Here is a 16,815-nt window from a genome sequence, read left to right as displayed (position 1 = left end):
ATTTTCAATAATTTATCTACATATTCTTTTGTTTTTTCTTCATTGGTAACTAATACATTTTGGTTTCTTCTTTATTAGTATATGTGCTATACATTTATTGTTTTCCCTTATTATACTAGATAGTAAACCATGAATAAAACAGGTGATAGTGAACATCTTTGTTGTTTTCCTTAAACATTAAGTGGATTCCTTAAATTTTAAGTATCAAGTTTTCCATAGGTATTTCCACTAAACCATTTATTACATGAAGGATGTTCCTGTCTATTTATTTCTACCTTAAATAGTTTTATAATGAATGGGTATTAAATTTTATTAACTATGTTTCTCTCTTGTGCCTTATTGCCATGTGACTACAGCCTCTTAATATGTTTATTATTATATTCCTGAGATAACCCAACTAGGTCGTGATTTTTTTTTTTACTTTCATATATTGCTGGATTTAGTGAACTAACTTGTTTTTACATTTATGTTTACAAATGGACTATAATTTTCCTTTTTGTATTATCTGATTTGATTTTCTTTATTAAAATTTACTAACGTCATAAGTAGTTGGGTTACATTCCATCTTTTTCTGGAATGACTTGTATAATATAGGTAGATGTCACCTATAAATCACTAGAGTCAGGTATTTTCACCATGAGCATATTTTAAATTTATGATTCAAACTATTTAGATTTTCTAGTTACTTCTGAATCAATTTCAGTAGGTTGAGTATTTCTAAGAATTTCCTGTATATTTTGGTAAGTTATATATTTCAAAGTTTTTGAATGTTTTGCTACAAAGTTTTTTTTAAGTATCTTCTATTAGTTTTCTAATCTATGCTATATCTGTACTTATGCTTTTATAATTCCTGATAAGTATATGGGCCTTTTCTCTGTATTCTCAGTATTAATCAAAATTTTGTGGTTTCATTAATCTTTTTAAAAAATTCACCCTTGAATTCATTGATTCTTACATATAAAATATAACCTCTCTTCTATTTATTTCTGTTCATTTTTATTATTTCCTTCTCTATCCTTTCCTTTATCATATTTTATAATCCTCCTGTAACTCCTTAAGTTGGATGCCTAGCACTTTCTGTTTTAGGCTTTCTTCTTACAAAAGCATGTAAGATTATATGATCTTCTGTATATTTTGCTTGAGCTGCTTCCCACTAGTCATTCTATAGAGTTTTTCTTATCAATCAGTTCTGAATATTCAAGTCTCAATTTCATATTAGACCATTCTAGTTATTTTTGTTATTTATTTCTACCACCGTTGCACTAAAGTCAAATGATGTAGTTAATATAAAGGCAATACTTCTCAAAAGCTCTTTAGGTTACAAGGAGACACTAAATTATCTGAATGATTCACATAATTTCCTATTTCTCTTTGAATTTTCACTAAAAACTTTTATCAAATGTAATATGCTAATAAATTTGGTAAAAATAAATAAGAATTAGAATTTAAGATGTAATGATACAAAATAAGATATAATGATTGTGAAATCATGTTATCTGTTCAGTTAAAGACAAGACCAAAAAATAAAATAACTCCTACCTTTGTCCCCATAGTTTTGTTCTCATCTTTAGTGTCTTATCCATAAAATAATATTACAAGATTTATTGTGGATTTATAAATTGACAATAATATAATAACATTAGCTTTGTTTCCACATTTCTCCCAATGGAACATAGGCTTTTAAAGAATTAAAATGAAATAATAATTTGACTAATCAAATTATGCCTATATAAATATTATATATGTACCTACTAGTTCATGGAAAAATTCTGACATCTGGAACTAATCAAAGATGAAGATATACATGAAACAACATATCTCAAAAATGTAGAAGGCTTAGCTGCACAAAAAGCAGAACAATGACTGTTTTGATCAATATTACTCCCAGCTCTGCCACATAGCATAAAACAACTTGAATGTCTGTGGCAGCAATGTATAGCAACTCAGCTCGTTTCAGCACAGTTGGCAGTAATCAATCCATCGCCTCACACAACCATCCTCACAGTTTCTAACTGAAGCACACTTTTCCTTGAAGTCTGGAAACTAGAGCTCTCAGTATATAGAAAGTTTGAAGTTTTTCTAGAAGGAATACAAAATTTGTTGGTATTAAGAGGCCAAAGGGCATTAGTTGGAAAAGAGAAGCCAGGGAGTTGTTCTAACCATGGTTCCTTTAGTATTATTTCAGTTGGCCAGTTAGCCTCCCTATGCTGGATACCTTGCAACCTAAATATATTGCAACCATGTCTATCCCACATAAAAGAAACATATTTGAGAGCCTAATAAATGCAAGAAACTGAGCTTACAAAGATGAATGTGGTCTGGCTCTAACTTTTCAACAGCTCAGTATTCTTTTGACCAGAGAGGCATAAATATAGCTATTCAGTATGTTAAGTACTATTTATAAGTTCCTAACACATATCCACATAGTGATTTCAGATATACATATTTCTTCACTGATAATTTATATCTTCCCTACCTTTTTCACATGCCCTCCAAGGCCCCCTCACCTCTCTGACAACTCCAGGACTTTTTGCAGACTTTTCTGTCCTCCTGCACTCACTGTCCATTGTTATTTCTGAACACAAATGATGTCCAATATAAAAAAAAGATAAACGCATGCAATTTGCAGCAACATGGATAGAGCTGGAAGGGATCATGCTCAGCGAAATAAGCCAGAAAGAAAAAGAAAAATACCGGATGGTCTCACTCATAGCAGGAATCTAGAAAACTTAAATAAGGGACCAGGAAAATGAATAACTGTAAGAAAGTGAAAATCAAAATCAACAAAAAACTATGAACCAGAGACACTTTTGGGGGGGTGGGGGGCAGGAGGGGAGGGACTGGGGTCAGAATGGGGGGGTTGCAATTGTATGGGGAATATAAAAATAAAATTTAAATTTAAAAAAATTTAAAAAAAAATCTTCATCTTTTTGCTACTGCTTTTTCCTTAGTCCCTCTTTATCTAACACTAAAATGCCAGGAGAATTTCTGCATCATTCTCTTTGTTTCTAGATATAAATCTTTCTAAACAACCAACCACACTAAATTGAGTACTCTTCCTTACTTTCATTCTTTTAATGCCTTCTCTAACTTTATAACACATACAAGAGTCTTTATTTCTGGCCCCTATCTAACCCAGCCCATGCAGGCTGTCCCCCACCTAATAACTGCTGGGATCCAGCCACTCTGCTGCTGCTGTTCTCTCACATTCCACGTGGATAATCTTTTTTTTTAAAAAAAGATTTATTTATTTATACAAGCACCGGGTACAGTCAGAAGCGCTGGAGGGTGAGAGAATTCATAAAAGCCAAAGTGGAGAGCAGAGCAGGCAGACTGACGAGGTACACTGCTGAGGGGAGCAGCGGGTGGCAAGAGAGGTCTGCACGCCATGTGGGACCCTCACCCAGTGGCCGGGGATCGAACCAGGGCTGAGGAGGTTACGGGCAGCTTCACAGCCCAGCGCTCAACCGCTGCGCCACCGGGGAGGCCCCCACATGGATACTCTTCCCGTTCTCAGTTGTTTGCTCTTGGAGACTCAATTCAGACAGTTATGAGATTCTCAAACATCACTGCTGAAACCAAGTTAGGACCTCCAGATGACAGTTTTCTAAACCAGCTTTCTACTTGTACATCATCATCCTGGGTCAATGCATCACCTACCAATCTACTGAATGTCCAATTGAGAGAATGGCCAATCCAGTGATAGCCAATTTACCTGAAGGCAATATTCCAAAAAATCCATTTGCTAGTCAATCATTTTGATGAGTTTATCAAATTTATGTTCCAAAAGCTTTTTATCATTGTAACTCTCTATACTTCTGTGCATTGGCAGGGCTGTCATACTACATTATGCTAATTCTCCTCTTCAATTTCCCCCCAGAAGAAGGTCCACATCCTAACCCCGATCCCTCCTGTTACAATAATGGAAACAGAATAAAAAAAAATTAAACATGTTGAAATGATAAGGATAAAATAAAAACTGTAAAAACAAAAGCTTACAGAATCTTCAGAAGCTGTTAAAAATTCCTGTCCAAAATCAATTACAGTAAATTTATGAATATTTAAAAGAAACAAATTTTGGTCAACTGATAAAGTAGCCAAATCTATCAAAGTACTCACAATGTGAGATTTCCCACAAGAATCTCAGTGATGCTAAAGTGTGAGCAAAACAGGAAGATTCTAAAAAGGACTTAAAAAAGATCAGTATAAGCTAAAAGTTTCCCATAAGAAATGCTAAATTTCTGTAACATCTATTAGAAGAATATATTCACACAGTCAAGAAAAGTATACCTATGAATATATTCATGAGAATATATTTATAAGGAGATTAAATCTCCCTAGATACTTAGCTTTTAAAAAATATCAAATATCAAAGGTCTTAAAATATTGCTAAAAGAAAAGAATATACTTTATGATCTTACTTCTAAAATATTCATAAGAAAAATGTATTCATATTCATTTAATACACTTAAAACAATACTCCTTAAAATAAGTCTTTGTTAAATCTGTAAAGATGATAAAGTGGGCAATTATTCATTTAACAAAGTGATCATTCAGTAAGTTGGTTCTTGGTGCCTTAGCCATTCTGTAACTTACCCACACATACTGAATTGTTTCTTTTTTTTATTCTTTTCTAATCAGTCACACAGTAATGCAACAAGATGATTGATATTTCACCCAGCTCCTTCAGGATGCCATGTCTTTTTCACTTTGTACCCCCAGAACTTTGCACAGTATGTTTCATCTTCTGAAAACTTTAAAATGTAGACAGATAACTAAACAAATGAATTTGTAAAAGACCTTTACTCTGCCCTACCCCAAATATGTTTCTGTCTGCAGGCTAAATACCAAGGAAACTGAATCTAAATGAGTGAAGGCCACAGAAAAAAAAAAAACAACCTTTCTTGCACATTTTACACTTGATATCAATGTTTGTATATACATAGCCTCATAAATAATTTGCTTACAACCCATAAGGCTAATATCAAGCTTTAAGAAACTACTCAAATATGGAGCTTGAGAAAAAATTATATTAGGTTGACTATTTAAGTTAAAATTGAAGCTTTATTGGGCAATTCAAATTCTTTTTATGCAAGAGATTTTGTTATACTTGAATTTGCCTTGTAGATTTATTTAATAAGTTGCATTCACAGAAAGGATTGGGCAGAATATTCCCTGTATGTGTAGTAAAGACTGTCTGTAGCCACTACTTATTATTGTTACCATGTAGAAGTTTTTCTTTGTATCCACAACCCATGGTTAGTCAAGATTGCCCCACAAAGCTAAAACATACCACCTTGGCAGGATATGCCATGGCTAAATCTGCTTCAAACATGTAAATCCATTTTCTGCTCTATACTGTTGGACCTCCCCATATTCAAAACTAGATCTGTAGTTACTCCCCAGACTTATTCTTCCTCTTGAAAAATCTTGACCTCAGGGAACTAGACTGGCCTTCAATTCCTTATTTCCCTGCTTCCTTTTCTGTGAATTCATAGAGAAGAGACACAAAGAGTTAAAGAGATAAAGTATCAGCTTCGTTGGTATTTGCACCGTCATCTCAGAAAGAATTCTGGATTTCCCAGAATAAAAGAGGATTTTAATCCTGGAATCCAAAATATAGCATCATGCTCCTGCCCCCTAGCATTGAAGACAACTTGGCACAGGAGGAACCACCTAATTTACCCTCTTAGTCTCAGGCTGTGGACATTCTATTCAGGAAGGGACTTACCATCTAGAGATCTGAAGGCCAAGGTACACCAAGCCAAAACAAAGCCAAGTCCAAAAAGATGGGAAAAAAATGTATTACACATGAATCTTCAAAGTCACCCAAAAAAGATAGATCTGACTTCTGACTCAGAACCTGGTCTATCCAACCAGGCAGATGAGTCATTCCTCCACCTGAACTCAGGACACTATGCTCTTGGAGGGAGAATCAATAAATGCACTTTCTCATCCAGGGCAACAAAAGTCACCTCTTTGGAACCCTGTAGAATGGAGAAATAAGGATCCCTGTTTTAACACTCTGCCATGTTCTAGTCATCCAAGCCAATTACTTGTTCACAGATTTGAACTACATCTTTGTCCTCACTTCCTTATCATTCTCTATATTCTATCAATCACCAAGTCCTGAAGTTTTATATCTTACATATTTCTCCACACACTCTTTCTCATCATCTATGTCCACTGGATCCCAGATCTAACCTTCATCCTTTGCCAACACTATGGTAGCAATCTCCTAACTCCTTCTGATTAAAGTCTTGTTCTATTTCTAATCTAATCTCTGCACTTGCAGCCAGAGTGATAATTCTGAAATTCAATTCTGATTGTCATCTTCTGACAGCTTCCTATTAAGTAGAGGATAAAGGCCAAGCTCCTTAGACTGACTTACAGAATCCCTTATAAGCCTACTACCTTTCCAAACTCATCTGCCCCTTTTTCCCTGTTCTACGTTCATTCCAGTAATATTAAATACTTGTCATTTCTGACAGTCACCATGCAGTTGCAAGTCTCCATCCCTTTCTTCATGTGATTAACTCCCTGTCTCATTTGGTTAACTCTATCTCAACTTTGAAAATTCTGTTTAAAACATTTTTCTTCCAGGAAACCTTCCCTAACCTCAAGCTTTCTTGTACACTGCCCTGCTCCCATAGGTTTAAGAGATTATTCTTCTTCTGTAATCACTCTATGATTAGCTCCATCTTTGAGTCTTTGTGTTAGATGTGTGTCTTCCTATCAGACAGGCAGCCATATCCTAATAACTACAGTTACCAACATTCAAGATAAGTTGTCAACCTAAACTGACCTCTGCTATTCTAAACCATGGATTCAGTCATTAACTTATCCATTAATTCAGTAGTCATTTACTGGTGAACTTTTTGGGGGTAGGTCCCACCCCCATTCACCCACTTATATTTTGTTTGATAATACTCTAGTTTCCCAGATGCCCTTGGCTTATGTGGAAACCAATCATTTTCCCCCCTCTAGCCATATTCCAGAGCATATGAAAAGCATTTGCTAACCATTTCCAAATTGTGATTTGTTTTTAAATTACCCATTTGAATCATTTTTATATGCTTCTTTTTCTGGTGACATAACTGACTGATTATGCCACTTCTCTTTTATGGGGTAGATTGACCTAAGTGACACTTTGTGGCAGCCTTATAATCTTGAACTTGGAGACTATTGCTTGCTCCTTGCTGACTTCCATTGGAAGGGAATGTAAATCTCAATGGACACCTTCAGAATTAAATATATTTTAATAAATAATATCAAAGTAACATAACTTTACTATTTTACAAAAGGTCTTTGAAGTTATGTAACACTCAACCTGTCTTATCTTCTTCACAATTCTTCCTGCCCACTAACTTTAGCTGCTAATGGACACTGCTTTTTTTTTTTTTTTTTCCATTCAGGGTCAAGTTTAAAGGGCTTTGATATAAATCCAACATTTCCCAAAGATAATCTCAAAAAAGAATAGGGGAATTTAGAAAGTGGGTGGTGACCAGCCAATGATAGTCAAAAGTAGGGCAGGCCAGCTAGTCCAGGGGAACTGAACTTGGGAGTTAGACAATAATGAAAGATCTGGATTCTTGGGGTTTCTGGCAATGAGAATAATGGGAAACCAAGAGTGGATTAGGGTGGGTAGCAGTCAAGAAGGACAGGGTCATTAAAAGATAAGGAATATCTATTCAGTTATGATTCTCCCACTATGAGGCTAAGCTTCAAGGAAATAGTATGAGTAAGAAATGCATAATTGCCTCATGAAGAGAACTTTAATATAGTAAGGCAATTGGTTAATTTTATACTCCAGTAAGTAGATTAATTCTCTACCATAAAATCTTTTGGAAATATATTAAAGACATACATGCTTTCCTACCTCTATAGGAAATCAAAATATTTAGTATCCTGCTCAGAATGAACCAGTGAACCAGGACAAATGTCAATCATAAACCCCAGTAAAGCCATCTTGGAGCACAAAGTGATTTAGAAATCCTTGATATTCACACAACTGTACAAATAACAAGGATCTCTTTCTTCCCCTGCAAATTTCCACACTAGAGACTACTCTGGTTTCTTTTCTAAGCAATAAGATTAGTGATGAAAATTTTAGAGGATCATTGGGAGTTATGCTTTTGTATATTGACTTTGTGCTGAAAGTTTTAAAAATGGCATAAGAGCTTCATTCTCCATTTTTCAACCTTCTCCTTGTCCTCCTCTCTGTTCCCAATCCCAAGAGGTGACAATTCCCCTTCTCTTACAGCTCCACAGTTCAAAGCTCCTTTCTCACAACAGAAACTGAAGGACATTCCCCAGCTGCTCCTTGGTTGCCTGACCTGCTAGAATTCCTGAGTATTATCTTTCTTTCCATGCTTCTGAAGGATCTCTCCAAGCGTCCAACACTCCCAGCTTCTTTATTGCCTTCTCCCTCAAAACTTGCTTCAACTCCAATCCCCCAGTCACAAGCTTTATATGTTATACATTTCCTTGCCATTATCTCCTTTAGAAATTCTTTAAAGAATATAACCCTTCTTGGGTGTGTTGATGTCATCGAGTTGTGGCTCCCACCCCATTTTTCAATGGGAACATTTAGTAAATACTTGATTCATGGTAGTGATTCTCTTTGATAATTTACGATTTCATTTCATTAACAATTATTAAGCCATTTATAGGAAAATTTTCCACTTTATAAGAAATTGGGAATAAAAAAGGCTGAGTTGCTGCATACTGATCACACAGCAACTAAGCAGTCATCAAGTTCTGATCTTAGGAGACAGCTTAACCACAGTCTCATGTACTTTCTTACCCATTGTTGCAGCTCTGATATAAAAACCAAAGATTTGAATAAAATCATCCAAAGTTTTGGCACACTGATTGGACTAATAGTTTTCCAAACTCCCTTTTGTTTACATATTGAAGGAAAAAATATGTTACTTATAAATCTTTACTTACAAATACTTTACTTAAAAAAATAGTTTACTTATAAATCTCAAGTCAACAGAGCTCTAAGCAACCTTCAGCTTGAAGAAAATGTTAACAGAAATAAGTTCTGTCAATTACTACTGCAGGAAAAGAAGGCATTATATTGATAGATTCTTAATGTATGTTGCCATTTATTTGAATAAATGTATTATGTATTCAGAGAGTATGAAAAAATCAAGTCATATGGGGGTTAAATGGCAAAGACAACAAACCCAAAGCATTATTTTAAGGGTTGAGGAAATTTCTTTCTTTCATTAGAAGGGGAAGACATTTGCAGTTGGACATTGGTCCCACGTAAAAAGGGGGGCTTGTTTCTCCTCAGGTTGGAGCACATGTGAGTGCTCACATGCACTAGTGTGTGGGGGCGCAGAGGGGGCAAATGGTCACAATCCAGTTCCAATTGCATTCAGACAGCTGGAGGGCTCCCCTAAGCTACTCTGCCATTGCGGGGCATGGGCAGAAACCTATCCACACTCTGGGGGCATGCTGACTAACTGTGAACTTCATGTAAGACTGTATTATTTTCAACCTCAGAAATATTTACCAAAAAATCAGGGACCATGACCTCCTGGACAAAAGGAAAACTGTCACGGCACTGAAGGCAGGAGAGGACCGTGCCATTCTCCTGGGACTGGCCATGATGGTGTGCTCCATCATGATGTACTTCCTGCTGGGAATCACGCTCCTGCGCTCATACATGCAGAGGTAATGTCACTGCGTGGTCGGGGACTGTCATCTGTCCTTCTTCCTCCACCCCCACAGCTTATCGTACCTGAGGCACTCTTCTGCCTCCTCCTCCCTAATGAGAACTTTGAGCAGCCTGGCATATCATATTTTTCAATGATGTTATCTAATAACTATGATAAGAGTAACTTTATATATAAAATGCCTACTATGTGTCAGGGACTTCACCTACATTACTTAATTTTTATAACGTCTGTGGAAGGTAAGTATGCATATACTCTGTAGAAATGGCAAAAATGATGTTCACAAGAGAGATAATTTGCTCAAAGTCACAAAACTCTAGCAGAGAGCAAGGCTAAGATTTAAACCCACATCCCATCAACTCCAGAATCTGTTTTGTCTCTCAGACTTCAGTCCATTTTCTATGCTCATTCCTTTCCCACTCTGCCTACTTTTCCATCATCACACGTCAGTTGTTCTCAACAGCACTTTTTTTCCCAAATTTTATTAATCATCAGCCATTTATGGAACTATATAATTTAGGGAAGACAACTTCACCCCACATATGTGCGAGTCACTCACCCCCACCAAACCCCAATGCTGATGTCCGATCCCCATCCTTCCCCTATCTCCTCCTCTTTCACCCCTATTCCCTCCAGTAAGCAGTATACTTTTCACAGAGTCTATGAATTATTAATTCTGTGCTTTGCCAGTTTCTTTTCTTTGGTTATAGTCCACAAATGTGTGAAGGCATCCAGTAGCTGTCTTACACTCTGACCAATCTCGCAGCATAATCACATCAAGGTCTATCCATTTTGCTCCAAAAGGCACTATTTCATCTTGTGAAATAGCTTAGTGTTCTATTGAGTGTATCTTCCACAATTTCTTTATCTAGTCATCTGTTCACTGGCATTTAATTAGGATCGATGTCTTGGCTATTGTGAATAATGCTGTAATGAACATAGGAGTGCATAAATCTTGTCATACTTGTTTCCATATTCATTGGGTAAATGTCTAATAGTGATATTGTTGGATCATATGGGATTCCCACTTTTGTTTCTTTAAGTAATCTCCAAATCACTTTCATAAAGACTGTGCCAAATTAAATTCCCAGCAGCGGGTAACTGTTTTCCACATCCTGGCCAATATTTGCTGTGTCCATTCTTTTTGATTTAGGTCATTCTCACAGGGGTGAGGTGATATCTCATTGTGGTTTTGATTTCTGTTTCCCTTATAGTAAGGGATGTTGAGCATTTTCCATGTGCCTGAAGGCTAGCTGAAGGTTTTCTTTGAAGAAATGGCTGTTTAGGTCCTTTGTCCATTTTTATTGTTTTATTGTTGTTGACTTGCATGAGTTCCTACATATTTTGGAAATGAACCCCTTGTGTGATATGCAAATATCTTCTCCTAGTCTGTAGTTTACACTTTTTATTTTGTGGTGTTTCCTTTTAAGGTATAAAGCTTTTTAGTTTGATATAGTCCCATGTTTATTTTTGCTTTTTTTCCTAAAAAATAAAAAATATCAATGTCCAGGCCCTACCATCATCACTGGTCACATTTAATTGGTGTCGACTGGGGCCCAGCGACCAGTAGCTTTTACTCTTCCCCAGATGATTCTATCATGCTGTCCAGGCTGAGAGACACTGCTGTGTATCAACTTTATTAAAAATAACAGATTTTAAACTCTTTTAATGTTTGCCCTGGGTTTACTGAATAGCTAGGGAGGCTATTAAATCCTGAGATAGCAAGTGTATTCTCCCCTGAGTAAACCATGTGATAAATCCCCACTGCATCTCTAGCCAACTGTTGCCCATAAATTGGACACTGGGAGCAGAGGAGAGCCCAGCCCCACTGTAACTAATGGGGAAAGTCTTGCAGTGACTCGGCTTAAAGAAATGAGGCCCTGTCAAATGAAAAATTGAGGTTTCAATCCAAAAGAGAATTGAACCATTTTGTGACATTCACTTCTCCACCTAAATTAATGCTTTCATTTTAGAAGCAAAATCTCACTGAAGTACAGTAATTTGCTAAAATTAAAGCATCATCTTTCCCATTTGTGGCTGCTCTACACTGTTTCTTGATGCTTTCAGCTGTGCTCCTTCTCAATGAACGTTGATGCCTCGCCCCAGTGCTCACTGATTCCAAAATGGCTTTCAGATCCTCACATCTGCTTAGAACCATCTAACGCTTTTTTTTTCCTCCTTCAATAAGCAAAATCTGACCATCTTTGTCTCATGAAAATACAATTTGCCACACCAGGGCAAACAAGCTAGTATCCTGGCTGTGGCTTAAAACTATTCTTGAAATGAGCCCTGTCAATGCATGTCCAGCAAAAGGAAGAGAAACTAATCTGCAAAGAAAAACATAATGGCTTCTGATCACCATGGTAACCAGCTTATACCCAGAAGCAAACACTGACTGCTGGTGTGTTACTTCCTAGTCACAAATGTTGCCCTTGATCATGAAATTCTAAGTGTTTTAACATGTAAACCTCACCAATGGGCAGCTGGAGTCCTGTGTGTGTTTTTTATAATCTTCCTAAGTGAGAGGACCCAGGGAATCATTAGTCTGCACAGAAGGGCCTCTTTTCTTTTCCCTTCTTTTCCTTTTTAGGAAATAAATTTTTATTAGGCCCTGTCACAAGAACTTTACATCATCACATTTAATCCTCACAGTAGCATATTTACTATGACTACCTCCAGATATAAGTAAATTGACCTACGTCACAAAGCTCAAAAATGAAAGAACTAGGATTTGAATCCAAAAACCTAAAGTCTGCTTTCAAATACTAGTATGTCTAACAGTATAGAAATATTGCTCCATGGGTGTCCAGAACAAGAATAAATAAAATAAGTGAGTGTGAATCTCATTGTGAAATTTCTCAATTTAATTATGCCTCTGTCTGCTCTTATATTCCCAGGCTTGCCTTAAAATATACAACAAATTCTGACTCAAACAGGACCTTATAATTATCCAAACTATTTTTTTTCATTGAAATTGCATTATAATAGTGCATTATAACAATATACAGTTTCAGGTGTGTCCTTTGTGTTCATGGGGAGACAGCTCAACATCATGGAGTGAGTCTGGGCCTTAAAAAAACACAGGATTGGATGGATCCCATCACTTACTAGTTGCATTTATTTGCATGTTACTTAATTTCTCTGACCCTTCATTTCATTCACCTTTATAAAGAATTAATACTCAACTTATAAGGTTGCTGGGAGGACTAAAGAAGAGAATGCATGTAGAGTACCAATTAGAGTGAAGAGGGATGAAACAAATGATTGCCCTTGGTATAACCAAATAGTATCCTTTCTCCCTTATTAGAAAGACCTTAAAGAAATATCAATATATCACTGTCCTTTCATCTGTCAGTTTGGATCGCTAGCCCCTCCATGTCTTAGCCATCTTCTCATCCCTTCTCCCTTACACCTACTTTGCTTATAAACTGTTAAACATTGCCTGGTAAGAGCCTGGTAGGAAACTGCTTACAATTAGAAATATAGAGTGAGTACTTATATTTTTGCCCATCATTGAATTTGTTTCATTCTTTTTATTGTGGTAACATTAGGATTCTATCAGGTATCATCACCATAGAGTACCTGACACCAAATCACCCATAGTCCATCACCATAGTCCATTGTGCTTCCTTGTTGTTCTGTAGTGAGTTTTCAAGGCTTAGCTTTTAAGGTTGTCTTTCTCTGGTTCTTGGTTTAGTTTCTCTATATTCCACTTAATAGTGACACCATCTGGTATTTATCTTTCTCCTTCTGACATACTTCACTTAGCATTATCTCTTCCAACTCCATTTGTGTTGCTAGAGGAGACATAAGTTTATCTTTTTTGATAACTGTGTCACATCCCAGTGGATATATATACCACCTCTTCATAATCTGTTCATCTGTTTGGGGCATTTAGGCTGTTTCCATATCCAGTCAATTGTAAACCATGCTTCAGTCAACATGGGAGAGCGTGTTTCCTTTAAAATTAGTATTTTTATGTTCTTTGCATAAATATCAAGGACTAGAATTGCTGGGTCATATGGCAGATCCATTTGAAGTCCTTTAAGAAAACTCCATGCTGTTTTCCACAAGGGTTGGATGAGTTTACCTTCTCACCAACAGTGTAGGAGGGATCTTTTTTCTACACATCCTCACCAGCATCTATTGTTTCTGGTCCTTTTGATATGGGCCATTCTCCCAGGTGTGATAAGGTATCTAATTGTGATTTTAATTTGCATTTCTCTGACAGTAAGTGATGATGACCATTTTTTCATATGCCTGTTGGCCATATGTATATCTCCTTTGAAGAAGTACCTATTTAGTTCTTCTGTCAGTGAATTTAATAAGGGAAAAATGTATCTTAAATGAAACATTAGAGAACATTATACTACATCCAAAGGAACTCATTGAAAAATCTCAGGTACCAGGCAAAGTCTACCTATATTTATATTTTAGTTTGCCTGAACCTCTAATTCAAAGGCATAAACTTTAACAGATAGAATGTATTGTAGATTTAAAAAGGTTCTTCAGATTAAGGAGTTGACCTCTGATTCCCTTTGATTATGTCTTCCTAGCCATTAGCATCAGGCCTGTGTTTACTCTCCCTCTTTCTCTGCAGTGTTTGGACCGAGGAATCTCAATGCACCTTGCTGAATGCAACCATCACAGAAACATTTAATTGTTCCTTCAGCTGTGGTCCAGACTGCTGGAAACTCTCTCAATATCCCTGCCTCCAGGTGTATGTTAACCTGACTTCTTCCGGAGAAAAGTTCCTTCTCTACCACACTGAAGAGACAATGAAAATCAATCCAAAGGTAAGAGCTTGGCACCCAGACAATGGGTTTTGGTCACCACTGCAGTGCTCCCAGAGGCAGCTCAGACTCTCTGCAGTTCCCCTGTGTCAGTATTTCAAAAGAAAATGTCACTAAAAAGTAGGCCCTGCCTCATACACTCACAGAACTCACTATTGACTCTTACTTGGAAAACATTTATCTTCTGTGCTTATTGTGGACAAACTATTGGCCCATTTTATGACAGTGCAGATTTAGCCTTTACTTCCATCCCAAAGGGTAAATATCAAATCCTTATTTATACACAAGTGGACCAAGTCTTTCAAAGCAAATGTGCAGCTTAGTCAGAGTTATACAAGCCACATAATCAGGTATTTGTCATATCACGGGAATCACGCAGTAACTGTATTTTGATTTCTCATGGTCATTGTCACTTAGTTCTATACTCTAGGGATATAACTTAATCTCAGTGAAGCTCAGCTTTTTTTCTCTAAAAGGGTAATTATAAAGACCATTGCAAGAATTAGGGCAGAATTCATAAAATGCTAAGCAGAGCATGGTGTCTAGCACAAGAGAGACCTTCAGTCATTGATCACGGGACTTGTTGGTGTGTCTTTCTTCATATACTTTATGTTTATAGAGACTGAATTTTCCAAAACCAATATATTTAAGTCCACATGGTGAATATTCAACAAATGTGTATTTTTCTTAAAGCTGCACCTAAAATTTGCATTTTTAAGGTTTGGAGTAACCAAGCAAGTCTCAGCAGAAACAACCTGCCATTATCAATTTTAAGTTAAATATTTTGTGTATGGAATTTTGGTGGCAATTTAAGTGATCAATGTGTTCTCATGCATCAACACAACCTGGTGACCCCCTCCAATAAGACAACTGACCCTCATCAACAGGGTGCAACCCTCATGAACGTTAATCCTTTTTGTAAAAGCATTTCATTACAATTATCAGCACATAAATGACATAGATTACATGTCCTTGAAAAAAAAAATTCAGTCTTGAAGTTTGATCCTAGAAATTGGGATTTGTCTTGCAACATATTAAACCAAACTAAGGAAACCCATGTTAGATCTTGGTTACAGTAACTTAAAAATATTCCTGCAAATATCACTGAAGGATCAACTTAATGAAGATTTCAGAGAATGTCATTTTAAAATATCTTCTCTGATTTCCTTGTATTTGTGGACCACAAATAATACCAGTTCTAACACTGCTCTGAAAAATATAAAGCTTAGCTCTCCCACAAAGTGTTTGTTGTTCAATATATTCCCTCAAGTCAGATTTTTAAATCAATGCTGTCATGATAAATATCTATAAAACTCTCAAGTCTCAATGGGATTGGAAATCAGCCAAAGTTGAATAGGCACCAAAAAGTGAGACATGTTTCCATTTCCTCATCCTGGCATTTTATTACCATAGCCCTAGGAATGCATTATTTAGGTTTTAAACACAAAGGGAACCTACCATAGACAGTCACAATCAAAAATTTAGCACCAATATCTTGTCTGCTGTCAACATGATACTGGGCCATTGTTTGCTTATTTGTCCCATTACCTTGTTTTTAACTGTGAATTATAACACACATGCAAGAAGTGAAGTGTATAGCTCAAGCATTTATTACAGAGACCTGCCTGTAGCCACACCAAGGGTAAAAAGAAATTAAATATTTCCTGTACCTCAAAAACATCCTTCATGCCTCCTTTCCAATAATTACAGACTCTGCCTCCTGCCAAGGAGCAAATCATCCTAACTATTACAATAATTACTTTCTTAATATTCTTTATTATTTCATCCCCTAGGCATAAATCCTTAAAACACCATATTTTTGGTTTTCCTGGTTTTTAAAATTATATAAATGGAATCATTCAGAACATTTTCCAACATGCTGCTAGACTCATTCCATTTAGTGGTAGTTCATTCATTTTTATTTCTTTGCCATATCTTGTTGTAGGAATATACCAATTTATTTATTCTTTCTACTGTTAATGGACATTTTTAAATTTTCTATAGGTTGGGGCAAATACAAATAATCCGACCATAAATAGTCTTTATATTCTTAGTATATATCTCTTGGTGTATAAGCACAAACATTTTGTCAGGAATAAAACTGGGAATGTAATATTTAGATCATAGGGCATACACATTCTAACATTTAATGGTAATATCACATGGTTTTCTGAAGTGCCTGTACCAATTTATTTACCTACCAACCCTGCAAGTACTAAAGTTTTATAGCTATTTCTTCCTCATATTCTTTTTTTACATGGCATAGTACTACATATATGGTATCTTATATACAGTTATGATGAGAAGACAAGTATTTGGGATTGACAATCAGT

The 16,815-nt window shown here is 36.2% G+C and overlaps 1 protein-coding gene across 1 annotated transcript in view; it reads left to right on the top strand.

Annotated features, from left to right (window-relative positions):
- The window catches only part of KCNMB2 (potassium calcium-activated channel subfamily M regulatory beta subunit 2), a gene marked incomplete at both ends in the record, with an annotated part of 37,735 nt that overhangs the window by 6,150 nt on the left and 14,770 nt on the right, over positions 1–16,815 (top strand). The window contains 2 exons of the mRNA XM_084231738.1: positions 9,517–9,687; positions 14,290–14,485. Coding sequence (XP_084087864.1) covers positions 9,517–9,687; positions 14,290–14,485 — 367 coding nt within the window. The remainder of the gene's footprint in view (positions 1–9,516; positions 9,688–14,289; positions 14,486–16,815) is intronic.

This window comes from Talpa europaea, assembly GCF_964194135.1.
Source record: "Talpa europaea genome assembly, chromosome: 4".
Taxonomy (NCBI): domain Eukaryota; kingdom Metazoa; phylum Chordata; class Mammalia; order Eulipotyphla; family Talpidae; genus Talpa; species Talpa europaea.
This window is presented reverse-complemented; position numbering and strand designations above follow the sequence as displayed.